Source organism: Lytechinus variegatus, chromosome 3, assembly GCF_018143015.1.
Source record: "Lytechinus variegatus isolate NC3 chromosome 3, Lvar_3.0, whole genome shotgun sequence".
Lineage (NCBI taxonomy): Eukaryota > Metazoa > Echinodermata > Echinoidea > Temnopleuroida > Toxopneustidae > Lytechinus > Lytechinus variegatus.
In genome coordinates, this window is record NC_054742.1 from 25047876 (window position 1) to 25062585 (window position 14710).

Genomic DNA, 14710 nt, shown 5'->3' on the forward strand with positions numbered 1-14710 from the left:
GAATTAGATGTCAATAATGGCGATGAAGCTGATAATGCTTTTGGCAATGATGATCACTGAAGTTTAAATTGTCACAATCCAAATGTTTGCAAACATGACCCAAATTACTCATGTATACTCTGTTTACTTTGTGCAGAGGATACTTTTTGTGACAGCAGTGAATAGCATAACTACTTCACTAGCTGAAGATAGACAATGCATATCATGATAAAAGATGTAAAGTACATTGCTTGACATGTGCACTTTTTGCAGTTGAAAATAGTATGAAATTTTTAAAGTGTGTGTTTGCACATGGAACTAATTAAACATTGGACTATCAATTAGAAATCATTAAAAGGGACAGTGAACAGTTGCCATGATATTATTTTCTTAGGAGAGTTTCATCTACATTTCTGTCTACCAAGTTGTCAAATCTGACAGATTTCCTTGATTTTTAATTGGCCGAGTATCCTTGTTACTATGGTAATTGTCAGATAAAATGTCCGACAAGTCCTTTCATGAAACGCTCCCAAGTTAAGTTGGTGCATTTCATTACTAGTATATCACCACCTGCAGATTAGCATATAACTTATTGGCATCATGGAGCATGGGGTGAAACTAAAGCAGACAACCCCACTCTTTTCTCCTTCCCTTATTATACCCACCACCTACAGTTGAGTCTTCAACCTTCTCCAAGTCAAATAACCACCTACATGGAAGCTTTCATATGTAAAACATATTGTATTAACTTCTATGATGAAGAGATTTCTTTGGTCCCTTGAGATTTATTCGACTTCAAAAGGTAGATTCACCTGTTATAGGCAAACTCATAATTTTGATGAAATCAACAGGCTCTATGTTGATACTTACATATACACAGTTTGTGTTTGATTTTGACTGTATTTGATTTAAATACCAACATTATTTAAACATTCCTATAAGAACATCCCATTCACTTCTTTATGATATAATTAGCATGAAAAATGTTGTGTGTGCACTTCAAGGCCATACTTTCAAGTCCCCTTCCATTAAACTAGTCTTGCTGTCAACAAGAGTTTTGCATTAATTACAAGAGAGACTTCCATTGCAATTTAAAGTACAAATTGAATAAAGTATACAATCAAAAACTGAGACTTAACACAGAGATATGTTTTCACCTGTACAAAGTTATTTTTTTAATATCTTGTATTTCTTTAAATTCATATGATGCAGACAGTACACAAGTAACAACATCCTTCACCAGATGTATCTACATCATTATTTTATTTATATTTACAAGACAATATAAACATATATATACAACACAAGCCTATACATGTATATAATTGGCCATGAGCAATACCATAGTACACAGCAATGTCCACAAAATGCTATACCTTCTGTATTCAGTTGCTATTACTCTGTGATATCAGATATATTTGAATGCATTTTGAATACATCAATACATGGCATGATGCATGCCAAATAGCAGACTTGTCCACTACACAAGTAGCCACTATCAGAACTATTCAAATGATGCACATTATACATGTTCACAATTAAATTAAAGCAAAGGAGATCTTAAAGGTAAAGGGTGATCGAGCCTTTAAATACCCTTTATCATAAACTTGATAATTACTTTCACTTCAGCTTTTTATTACGCAGTTCTGGCATTACAAAATGCAAGAAAAAACCTTTCAAAAGCAAGTAAGAAATGCTGATGGGACGAGAAGTATACACTGCTCATAATCAATGATACCCAAACTTTCAGATGAAAAGGAATTTATTAACTACATGTATCTTGAAAAGTAATATGTATTGAAACACCTGATAACACCCAGTAAGCAGATTGAATGTGTGACCAAGTGTAGAAACAAGGGACAATGCCTGAAAGAGAAAAAAAATTCCTTACTTTTTTTGTTAGGCAACCAAAAGTTGAAGAGTTTAACAAACCAGCAGTCTTAATGGCACCTCTTTAAGTCATTCACTCGGATCTGGCCAGGTTACTAACCATAATGCAACATTTATGAGCAGTGTAGTCTTGTCATATAGGCCCTCTTGAATAATAATTTTAATATTCAATACATTCATCCTACAAAGATCATGTTACCAAGTTTAGTTTCTCTCTCAACATTTTAGTTTCTCTGAAATAAAACCAGGTGTACATTTATTCTCTGTAGTGTTAATAATTTAGCTCAAATGGTACATTTAAGTCTAGCTAGTTATAACATACACTCAGTGAGAGACCATATATATATCAGTTTGCTCCCCCTTTAAGATTCAACTTACTTGAGCATTTCCTCATTTTGAAATCAGAACATTAGGATTCTTTAGAAAAAAGTAGTTCTTGTAGTAATATGTACTTATGTAGAATGGTGAAATGTTCACTTGGCATTTAAAATGACCTGAAAGCAAATATAATTATATTTAAAGGTACATTCGTAGTACTATCTCAGACAGAATCAGCCTCTGCATGTGGAAAGTATTCATGCAGTTACCAAGAATTATGAACAACTGAGTGGTGCTTGTTGATTAATCTTGAATAGCACCCTCTATCCTGCTAAACTATACAGTGGTGGGTTAAACAAAGAGGAACAAACTGCTTTTGGGCACTGGTATACCTTGCTTCTCTTCTTTTATCTCAAAGTGACATGTTTAAGTCAAAGGTTAAAAAATTGAAGATATGAAATTTGAATTTCAGGAGTAGGAGGGGAGGGGGGATGGATGTTCAATTTGAGAAACAGTTATATACTAGGTTCTTCAATCCATTTTGATGTGGTTTTGATGTTGTTTTAAGTTTTAATCCACCTTGAAATTAAATTGGGTCCAACAGAAGCACTAAAAATGAAAAATGATTAAAAGATTTTTGAGGAATTATGTATCAAATCATCAAAACATCTAGAAAGTATAATACATTACATGAATGAGCAGCTCCCAAATGAAGTAACAATAATAATAAAGAAAAATAGTACAAATATTCTCATTCTCTTAAGATGGATCGTCATCAACTTCCTTGGTAGATTTCCTCATATATTCTGCCTTTCTTAAAACCAACCTGATTATAATGTGAACTTTTAGGACTTAAGAACAAAACTACATTACGCAATCAAAGATTGAATAAATAGAATGTTTACCCACCCCCTCTTATGATGTCATTTATATGTATGTCACACCAACACCTGACCATACCTTCAATAATAATGGCATTTTCATTATGATTATAATGATTGCAACCTCTTATTTGATAATTTTGCTGACTGTAGTGTAATAAGAGAGTAACCTATTGCAAACTTTACATGGAATTTGTTAATTTCATGAAAGTTTAATGACACACATGTCATAATTTATGCAGATTATCATGTATGTTCAAAATAAACTAATTCATCATGAAGAGGGAAAATGGAAGAATTAATAATTTTCTTTATATATATGACAATTACTCAACATATGATTATTCTAATGAAAACAACTTAAATAATGACAGAAACATTTTTGAAGTATATCATTAGTCTGCTCTCTCCAAGAGAATAAATCAATTCTTTCTTTTACCTAGATAAATTGAATACATAACGAAGAATGACCTCACAGCGAAATCAATATACTGACAGAACTACAAAAAATATATACCTAAATAAAAATCATATCAGTCACTAAATTTTTTTAATACAAATGAGATATATGTTTTATCATTCTCATCCCAATTACACATTTTTACCTTCTGAGTAAAAAAAAAACAGAAGTGAATTCAAGAAACAGAATTGAATAAGCTTTGAATACATTAAAAAAAATAAGATCAACCCTTGTTTGTGTGGCTGTGTGAGGATCAGCACCCATCCATTAAAGGAGATGGTAAACGTGTAAATGAGCAGCCATTTGCAAAAGGCAGCATTTTCTTTCTCATTCAAATTGGCAATTAAATGAAAACAATGGACATTGATATATACAGTAAACAAATCTGTACAGGCTTAGCGATACTGATATTTCATTTCATAGGAAATTCTGATAGATGGGACAATCAATTTTCTTCTAGTAATGGCAGCGGGTGGGTCAATTCTCAAAGAAACATTTGATCTGACTTGAGAGAACAGTCTCAGGAGAAAACTGATTTCTCAGGCAAATACTACAAGATGAAAATATCCGATTCACTTTAGTACACATGCACCAACCATCAAGATCAAAGGCAAATTAATGCCTTTGTTTGATACATACATCAAACAGTTCATTAAATCTTGAGCCTATAAAGAGGATGATACAAATGTCAATCCTCCATATCCTGTCTGTAATGTGCACTTCATAATTGCAGGACATTGGCCTGGCTTCCAGACTTTCCATCAAGTCCCATATGCATCAGTAACCTCTCTGGTAATCCACAGCATACATCAAACATTCATTAAACCTGTTGCCTTAAAAGATGATACAAATGTCAATCCTCCATACCATGTCTGCAATACTAGAGGAAGTCAATGTGCACTTCATAATTGCAGGACATTGGAACGGCTACCAGCCTTTCCATCAAGTCCAACAAGCATCGGTAACCTCGATGGTAATCCACAGCATCCATTACTCTGAAGCATAATCTTGTCTCTGCAGCCATTGGATCAGATTCAATTCTTCCTCCTCATCAAGGTGTCTTTTCTTCAAACCCATCTGTGGGAAGTAACCATCGAATGACATCAAACACAATTAAATCCACAAGAGCCTGCCTTGAAAAGCCCCAGTTGCTCTCTTTGTGCAAAGTTTATATATTCTGTAGTCTCTGGCAGTCAGTTCATAGAGTTTTTCTTGAATACCTTTTGCAACTGTAAGGAAGTATCTGATGAGATCATAATGATTCTAATCTATCCTTGCAGGCATTAGCCACTACCTCCAAACTGTCCCTATCCAACTCTTTGATGAGGGTGAGTACTGCAGACAGGATACTGGCATTCTGGAGGTTAAGAAACAATACAAGAAGTTCATTTGTGAAGAGTAAGAAAAATACATAAACTGAAAACTCTTACACACAAAGTCATGGATAAGAAGGTGCAATATGAGTATGGGAGAGTGATAAAAAACAAGTGGAGTGCCTCTGGCAGTCCCACCTGCATTATGCCATTCAATATAGCAGCAGTGCTGACTTTGAAGATTACTATCATAAAACTATTCACAAAAAATAATATTCACATCAAATACAATACTACATTCATTGACCAAAAATTATATCTGACCTAGATCATGTGATCTAAGACTTGTCAGTGATACTTGATTACTCCTATGTCCACATTTCATAAACTATATCCATAAGCTTTGAAAGTTATGACAGCAATTTAATAATTACCTCCAACATAGCTATGACCTTAAATGACCTTGGACCTTGGTTATGTGACCTGAAACTCACACATGATGTTCAGTGATACTTGATTACTCTCATGCCCAAGTTTTATGAACTAGAACAATACACATTCAGAGTTATGATTGTAATTCAATAAATATCCCCAACTTGGTCAAAGTTCATTGACCCTAAATGACATTTGACCTTGGTCATGTGACTTGAAACTCTGGCAGGATGTTGTTCAGTAATATTTGGTTACCCTTATGGCCAAGTTTCATGAACTAGGTCCATATCCTTTCGAAGTTATGCTGTCATTTCAAGAAATTAACCTTTGGTTAAGACTGATGTTGATGTCGCCGCCGGAAAAGCAGTGCCTAGAAGTCTCACTCTGCTATGCAGTTGAGGCAAAAACTAATATTTAATGGAAGTTTGAAAGAAATCAGACAATAGGAAAGTTTCAATAATTTTAAAAGAGATCACCAAGAATATCTGATTTTCAAATTGACAATTTGGTAAGCAAATTATAACAAGTGATAGGGGAACTTTCCTACAGGCAATGTAAACTTAATTATAAAGAATTTACAGTTTTCTCACAAATTCTATTCATATTCCCCTGGTGTAATGTGCCCATTCAAACTTTGATTGTGCAATATCATTCAAAATTTTCCCCATAAAAACAACCTCAATTTGCATTGGATTGCCCTATAATTCTTTACATAATGACTTAAGCATTCTTTTTTAATGTCTCATGGGTTTCAGTGCCTTGTAATGATTAGTCACAGTGATATTACTATCAGTGAAAACAAGAAAGTTTATTTAAAGGTTTACAAATAAAGTTGTTAAGTTCCTATCAATAATAATGGAGTTACAGCTCCAAGTATGAGTCAAGGTGTCTCCAAATGTAACGTGAGTAACCGTGGAATAGCCCAGTTCGACCTGCAAGATTTTTACCACATCTTTGCTATATTATACTGTTACCATGGCAACACAATTTTTGAAACATGCGAGAAATGTGTCTTGCACATCTTTACCCTAATACCAATATATGTTCTAAGTCTCATGAGAATTGGCTAAAAACCGAGGAAGTAATTGGATGCGCAAGATTTGCAATGGACCGACCGCCCACCCACTGCTTCCTATATACCCCCTTCAAACTTTGGTGGGGTATAAAAACAACCCCAAAGACACAAAATTAGTGATTAGAAACTGATGGTCTTAGTTCTAGGGGAAATAATAGATCATTAAATAACAAATAATAAAACAAAAACATGATTAGATAAAAGGGCAGAGCATTATAAGAGAAAGAAGCTGGGGGGATCCAAGGGCTTAAAGGGAGGGGATAGAGAGTAAAAGTGAGAGAAGGAGAGAGAGTGGAGAGGAAATAGAAAACAAGAAAAAAATGAAAAAGAGATAGTATTGCACCAAAAAATATGATTCAGAGGTCAATTCTTCCACTTGACAAGAAGCTTTCCTTCTGGAATTCCAGTGTGAAAATAGGAAAAGTCTTCAATTATTAGGCATCTCAGGGAGCATGAGTAGGAACTCTCTTCCCCACCTGAGTTGGTCAAGTGTTATTTAATGGGTGAGTAAGAGGTAGCATGGAATCCACACTCTCAATTGATGGAGTAGAATAATTATTCAGCTTTCTTCATGTATACCTTTCAAATCACAAGTTTCTCTGTATTTATTATAAATATACTGATGTATCTGAACTGTCCACAGCTGTTTTTCTTCAATCATTTTTATTATTAGTGAATGATATAAGATTATTTCACCTGTTTTTTTTTGCACAATCAAACACAATTCTACTTTTCCACGACACAACAGAGTTATTTGTTCATATTTTATATCATTCATGTTCCAAATGCCTCAAGAAAAAAGAAACACAGCCAGTAACAGATGATGATGGATGCTTACAGCACACAATGCATCTTGTAAGTTAGCATATAAGATAAAACACACAGCATGAGCAGAATGATGGATCTATACATGTAAATGTCCAGTCCAGATGAAAATAACAATCCCAAAAAGCAGCATTCTCAACAATTAATTCCAAACTTTATCATCAATTTTATGAAATTTCATATTTTTATATTTCAGACCAGGTGGATGTTTCATAAAGTTGTTCTTAAGAGCAATCTTAAGAACGACTGGTGATCCTTTCTTGTGGTAAATGGTATACACAAAAAATGTTCATTGGCAATGGTCTAGCATGTAAGAAAAGTTCACCAGTCGTTCCTAAAGTCGCTCTTAACTTAAGAACAGCTTTATAAAACCTGCCCTTAATAAATCTGTAGTGAATTAAGAGTGATTCTCTTCATAATGACACTCATAATAAGATTCAAGTCTTCTCTTTCATCCAGCTTTTAATTTTGTCCTCCTTATCATCTTCAAACTACCTACCGTTGGGTAAACCTCATCCATATAATCTGTATGGTACAGTATCACCATGCAAATTTCAAAGGATATATTAACTTTAAAAGGAATAAACTGTACCTAAATGCTCTCTCAGTGGATGTATATCATCTGTTAATTGTCAAAACCCATCTGAACTGGACACTTAAATTGTTACATTAGTAACAATGGAAGTAATAAGTAATAGTCAAACAATTTAATGGCAAAGCCCCCTCTGGTCAGTATGTTTAGTAATAGACAAAGTAATAAGAAGTAGTACACCAACCAAATTGTAAAGCTGCCCTCTTGTTAGTGTGTTAATGTGCTTACTTTAGTTTTGTGGCTGCTTACAGTCTTGTGTTTGGCAGGAGAAAGTTTGTCGGATGATAATGGCTTCAGTCCAAGCTGCTCTCTGATTTTACTGTAAATAATAGTAGGTGGGTAGAACAACAAAAGAGTAAACATTAGTCCCTCTGTAAATCAAGACACACAATAGAATATTTATTCATGATACAGAGAAAAACGATGAGGGAAATGTGATTTTAGCAAAAAAAGAAATGAGACACTTAGAATATCATTATCAATGATAAGATATGATAATACAGCTGTAATGGACTCTACCATCATAAGAAGATCAAGAATAAAAAAAAAGATTACAAAAGCATTGATTTCATAATTCATCCTTCTGCATTTAATGCTATCAAAATGCATTGAGTTCATTTGGTAAATTTTGTTTTAATTTTCATGTATTATTTCATCACATCAAACATTGACAAAACACCCCCTTGTCAGAAATACACACACAGCTGCATCCACACCTCCACACAAACAACAATATGAAAAGGAGACATAAGACTGATGAGTAATCAGAAGAGTTCACTGACTCAATGAAACACACTGGTGAAGAGTTTTAGAAGGTAACTGTGTGATTATTTGATGCTATCTCCTGATTTATTCATCACAAGACTGCAACATTGCAAGATGGCTCTATCATCTTACGCTTCACCTGCTCAATGAATACAGACCAAGGCCAATATCAAACCCCTCCTCAAACCAATAATTAACATACCAATCACATAGTATCGATCTTCTGTGGGACCAAAGCATTTTCAATCTGCAGGCATGATCATATACTCTACAGGTCATCAGACCATCACAATCCTTTCACATTATACGGATTTAGACTAGAAACATTTACAAAGCTATGAAAAAAATATTATCAATAAGAAATAGACACCTCCCCTTCAACCCCAAATGTTTGCCAATTCTTTGAGTTAGCTGTTCATCTCTTGCCTTCTTATCACATAAAAAACTTTCATTAAAACACTTCATTAATAATGGATCATGAAAAATAAAAACGACAAAATATGTGAGAGAACTGTAATCAATTAATAAACAAGTGGAAAGCCTCTGGCCGTCTCACCTGCATCACGCAGTTCAATATAGCAGCAGTGCTGACTTTGAAAACTACTCTAACTCGCACAAGATGTTCAGTGATACATGGTTACTATTATGTCCACTTTTTATGAACCAGACCAATAAACATACAGAGATATGATGGTTATTCAACAAAAAACCCCAACATGGCCAAAGTTCATTGACCTTACATGACCTTTGACCTTGATCATGTGACCTGAAACTCGCACAGGATGTTCAGTGATACTTGATTACTCTTATGTCCAAGTTTCATGAATCAGATCCATAAACTTTTAAAGTTATGATGGTAATTCAACAGATACACCCAATTCGGCCAAAGTTCATTGACCCTAAATGACCTTTGACCTTAATCATGAGACCTGAAACTGGCACAAAATGTTCAGTGATGCTTGATTACTATTATGTCCAAGTTTCATGAATCAGATCCATAAACTTTCAAAGTTATGATGGGAATTCAAAAGATACCCCCAAATCGGCTAAAGTTCATTGACCCTAAATGACCTTTGACCTTAGTTATGTGACATAAAACTCATGCAGGATGTTCAGTGATACTTGATTAACCTTATGTCCATACTTTCTAAGTTATGACGTCATTTCAAAAACTTAACCTCAGGTTAAGATTTTGATGTTGATTCCTGTAACATGGTCTAAGTTCATTGACCCTAAATGACCTTTGACCTTGGTCATGTGACATGAAACTCTAATAGGATGTTCAGTAATACTTGATTAACCTTATGGCCGAGTTTCATGAACTAGGTCCATATACTTTCTAAGTTATGATGTCATTTCAAAAACTTAACCTCAGGTTAAGATTTGATGTTGACGCCGCCGCCACCACCGTCGGAAAAGCGGCGCCTATAGTCTCACTCTGCTATGCAGGTGAGACAAAAATGATAAAAATAAGTCTTATATTGTGTGACAAAGCACAACATTATGCACATTATAAGCATGAACCCTACTATGAAAGAAATTATCATCCAAAGATGCATGGACAAAGTAACATAATATTTTGGATTACATTTTCAAAGCATTTAAATTGGCCCATAGCCTCTCTACATACAGGAGGCAGCTTGATCCCAAATAAGCTAATGATTTACTTTCTACACTGAGTGGTGATAAAATGTATTTCTGAGCTTGATCATCAAAAAGAAAGGCCACTGGGCATTGTTAATTTAGATTCGTTACTTCAAGGCCTCGATAGCCACTGTCAATCACCTAGAAACATTAACAAAATGGATTCAGTTTCATTTCAGTATTTTGAATGTCATGTGCTTTACAATTCAAAACTCCAGTTCGACAAGATTGGTATCCTAATCTAGATCGAAATTATTATTGGGAAGAAGATTTATATAAAGAGTATTTGCCAAATATGATCCATTTGTAATCTGGCTTTAAGGATTCAATTCAGTGCTAATGGTAATTCAAATTCAAACAAATAAGTTATAGTAAAACTAAATATTTTACTTATAAGATTTAGATAAAATTTTTGATACATGATCGATGCTATAATAATAATATTTATATACATGCGTAACGCTTTTTATGTTACCAATTCAATTAACTGCCTACTATTTGTTTTTCCTCCCCGCTTTGCCCCCGTTCTTTGAAATCTAGTCGTCGGGCAAGCTATATCCATATATTGTGGTTAGAAAGAGTCTCTTTTGTGTATTACCAAATGAATGAATGAATGAATAAATGAATGGATTTAGGATGTGAGAATTTTACAGAAATTATAGAACAGACTATTATTTACCTGCGTTACGGTTGTATAGCAGGTAAATGTTGTTTGTTTCGTTAATGTTCGTAAACCTTGCAGGAATGCATAGTCAATGGGGTTCGAAGCCATGGGGTTCGAAGCCTCCGTGGAATGTAATTACAAGTGCATTGGTGCATTGGAGCGCGGAAAGAATGGATAACGCGCGGTAAGGATACGTTGGGTGTATCATTCTAGCTTGTTCTCTTCGTTACGACAAACTTACAGAATTAAAAATCTGCAAAGTGAAATTATTCAAATCATTACAGTTCATAATAATATTATAATCAAATTTAAAGGGGGGTTTTGCAAAAGTCTTTCACAGTTTTTCCAGAGTCTTTTGCTCATCGAGTTTTATCTCTGGTTTTTTCAACTGGTCTGACTTGTCGCATAATATAGGGTAAGAGGTCAGTTCATGTGTCACTATTACTCTACAAGAAACGGTGTATATGTAATGTCATAGATTCATAATATCTATCAAGAACGGAGATCTGCAAGTTTGATATTTGTTTTATCATATGTAATAAAAACGGTCGGTCGGCTCCTAGTCGTCGGGCAAGCTATATCCATATATTGTGGTTAGAAAGAGTCTCTTTTGTGTATTACCAAATGAATGAATGAATGAATAAATGAAAGAATGAATGGATTTAGGATGTGAGAATTTTACAGAAATTATAGAACAGACGATTTGATGTTGACGCCGCCGCCGTCGGAAAAGCGGCGCCTATAGTCTCACTCTGCTATGCAGGTGAGACAAAAATGATAAAAATAAGTCTTATATTGTGTGACAAAGCACAACATTATGCACATTATAAGCATGAACCCTACTATGAAAGAAATTATCATCCAAAGATGCATGGACAAAGTAACATAATATTTTGGATTACATTTTCAAAGCATTTAAATTGGCCCATAGCCTCTCTACATACAGGAGGCAGCTTGATCCCAAATAAGCTAATGATTTACTTTCTACACTGAGTGGTGATAAAATGTATTTCTGAGCTTCACCATGCCAACTTTGTTAATTAAAAATGTAAGCAGCAAACAAGAAGTTATCTTTAATATGTTTCTCTACATGACATCTTCAGAAGATATTAACATACTGAAGATGTCTGCAGGCTAATATTAATCAACATCAACTTGAAGGTCATGTTCCCAACCCACTTTGGAGTTGCAAAACTAAATAATGTCATGTTTCCTATAGAGAAGACTAATTTCAAGGCCAGGCACTGGCAGGAACTAAGTAGGAGGAAATCTAGTACCTCCATCCAATAACCAATTCAATACCGCCTACACAAACACAACTCTTATTGAATCAGACCTTCTTATCTACTTCATTACAACTATGTGCATCTTGATGGATGGTGTTATTTATGGTTAACAAGCCAAACATGTGTCCAATTACAGGACTCACTCTAATCCAAAGACATTCTGTAGAGTATGTACATGGGGACAGGTTGGTTTTTGCCTTGGAGCGCTTTGCTCACTTAATTTACTTCACTCTCAACTCTGATTGCAATTGCCAGAAGCAATAATGACAATCAATGTGATGAGAAAAAATGTGCTTGGTAGAACTGCGCAATGTGAAATATTAGGTTTCATGGAGAGACTTGAAAGAAAGAAAAACAAGAAGAATGAATTTCAACACTTCTTTCTTCAAGCATTCATGATGTACTGACAGCAAAACATATCAACAAAGAAGTTGGGACACAACAGATCATTGTTTAATTCCTGTCCTTTGTTTAATGTATCCATACATGAATACTATTTTATCCTCTTTGCTAAGAATGCAGTTATACACAAGGTTTCTTTTTAAAATCTTGTATCATGAATATGCCACAGGCTGAAATAAAAATTCTCTCATTAAAAACTTCAAATAACTTTCCCATCCAATGAGCACAACATATAGCTTAATGACCTGATAGCTGAATGTTAACTTCCATTCTCTTAGCTTCATCAATTCCACGATGTACATGTGGAAAAGAAGAGGTAAATTAATGATGCACTGTTCCCCTGAAGAAATTAAAGTCTCCCTCATGGGAAATAATCTAATCAACGTCCCTAAGTGGTCTTTTCATGTCGTGCATGGTAATGATTCTCCATTGATCATTGCAAGTTTCTTAATACAAATCCTCTGTAACACATGGGAATTATTCTGTATACAGAATTAACAGCCGAGTGCCACGGATAAATTGTTGGTAATCAGACACTGATTGAAAGTTGTTGATTGAATTAAGAATGATTGGGAAGCAAAATGATTCATCAATAATTGACAGGAAGGATTGATGCACTTCTTTTGACAAATAAAGCATGGATGATGAAAATCAACAATGAAAACCCTTCTTTTTTATAGCATTTTGTTGTTTTAAGATAACACATTTATGCAAGATTCATTGTAAGTCCTTAGGAAACAATTAGCAACATTTCTGAGCATTGTGCATCAGATCTGAACAAGCCTTTATACCTCAAACATTCAGAGAGTAATATAATTTTAACTAGTGAATACACATACTACCAATAAAATCCACAGAGGAATAAAACTAGACACTTTCAACAATTTTAATAAAAAAGTAACGAGTGCAGCTTCATGGAGCTTGAAATTAGCAGTAACAAAATTCTATTTAATAGAACTCACATCTGACCCAGAAATTATTTCTACAGTCTAAATTGGAAATGTTTAATATTCCGTGAAGGTATGGCTTGATTAAGAGATTGTCCTTTGTACAAACTAGGCCCTACAAAATAATTTGTCATCAATAAATTTTCACAAGGAAATTACTCCCATTTTTAAAAGACAAATCATGTGTATCAATACAGAAGAAAAGAAAAGAAGAATACAAATATATACATTCAATAAAAGAAAATCAATTCAACAGATGGTGAGGGAGTATGAGTTGCAAACTTAACATCAAGAAAAATGAAATAAGAAAGTTTCACACTGAAAGGGCGCATCTATGTTAATCTCAATACCAGGTAGAAAAGAGTGTACATGTATATGGGTGTGTCTGTGTGTGTATGTGGGGGGGGGGGGTAGTATAAAGAATGCTGACAGAGACAGCAAAGTGAATATCTCATACATGGACATAAATCAACATTCAAGGACCAGAGAAACTCCCTTCTTTTTCATTCATTCATAAAACAAATACTGATTCATCTGCTCCTGGCTACAAGCTAGACACCTCCACTAACTACTGTCCTCAGGTCCGACAAATTCATTGAAATTCCCATGATTCACAGATTCCGGTTGGGAGGAAAAAAGCCATTTTCCTCTGGGTTTTTGATCCTCTATTAGCCCTGGGGGTTGAGTCACTTAAGGGCCAAAACCGCCATGGCGTGGCGAGTTTGACAGGATTACGTGAGACAAACGTAGCAAGCCGTTAGCGATGCCATTATACCAATCCACCTGCCTGGGAGACTTGGCTAGGATTGATGCAAGGGGCAACACAATCTGCTTCATCATCATGACCAGGGATATGCTTTGAAAAGGATGCAATGTGAGGAAAAAAAAGTACACCCAATTTATGACTATACTCAGCTCCAATAATGGTTAGTGCTTTTGAGATGCCTTGCATGAGCAGATACGGACAAAGGGAAGCAGTTTTCGGCACCAAATTGGCACGTTTTAGATGCGTTACTCATTCATGTATCCAGGCGTCAATCCCAGGGCTTGGTAGAAAGTGCAGGGCTTTCCCCCTCATGATCTCTTTATCTAATGCATGGTGGTACCATTGCACACTGACAGGAAATGCAGGCTTGGTTTCCTCTTGTAAGGTATTGATGTCTATTAATGTATCAGATACAGAACCATTGTGCAGATAGTGCGGCACATCAAAGGATCATACAGCATAATGAAGATT

The 14710-nt window shown here is 34.8% G+C and overlaps 1 protein-coding gene across 2 annotated transcripts in view; it reads right to left on the reverse strand.

Moving 5' to 3' along the window:
- Positions 1 to 1137: 1137 nt before the first annotated feature.
- LOC121410594 (cilia- and flagella-associated protein 410-like) overlaps positions 1138 to 14710 on the reverse strand; it is a 42671-nt gene continuing 29098 nt past the window's right edge. The window contains exons 4-5 of one of the 2 annotated variants that reach the window (XM_041602783.1): positions 8015 to 8084; positions 1138 to 4885 (exon numbers count right to left, since the gene is read on the reverse strand). In XM_041602783.1, the coding sequence (XP_041458717.1) occupies positions 4781 to 4885; positions 8015 to 8084 (175 nt within the window). In that variant the 3' untranslated portion in view covers positions 1138 to 4780. Of the gene's footprint in view, positions 4886 to 7993; positions 8085 to 14710 lie in introns of both variants that reach the window. The other variant, XM_041602782.1, reaches the window with a different exon arrangement.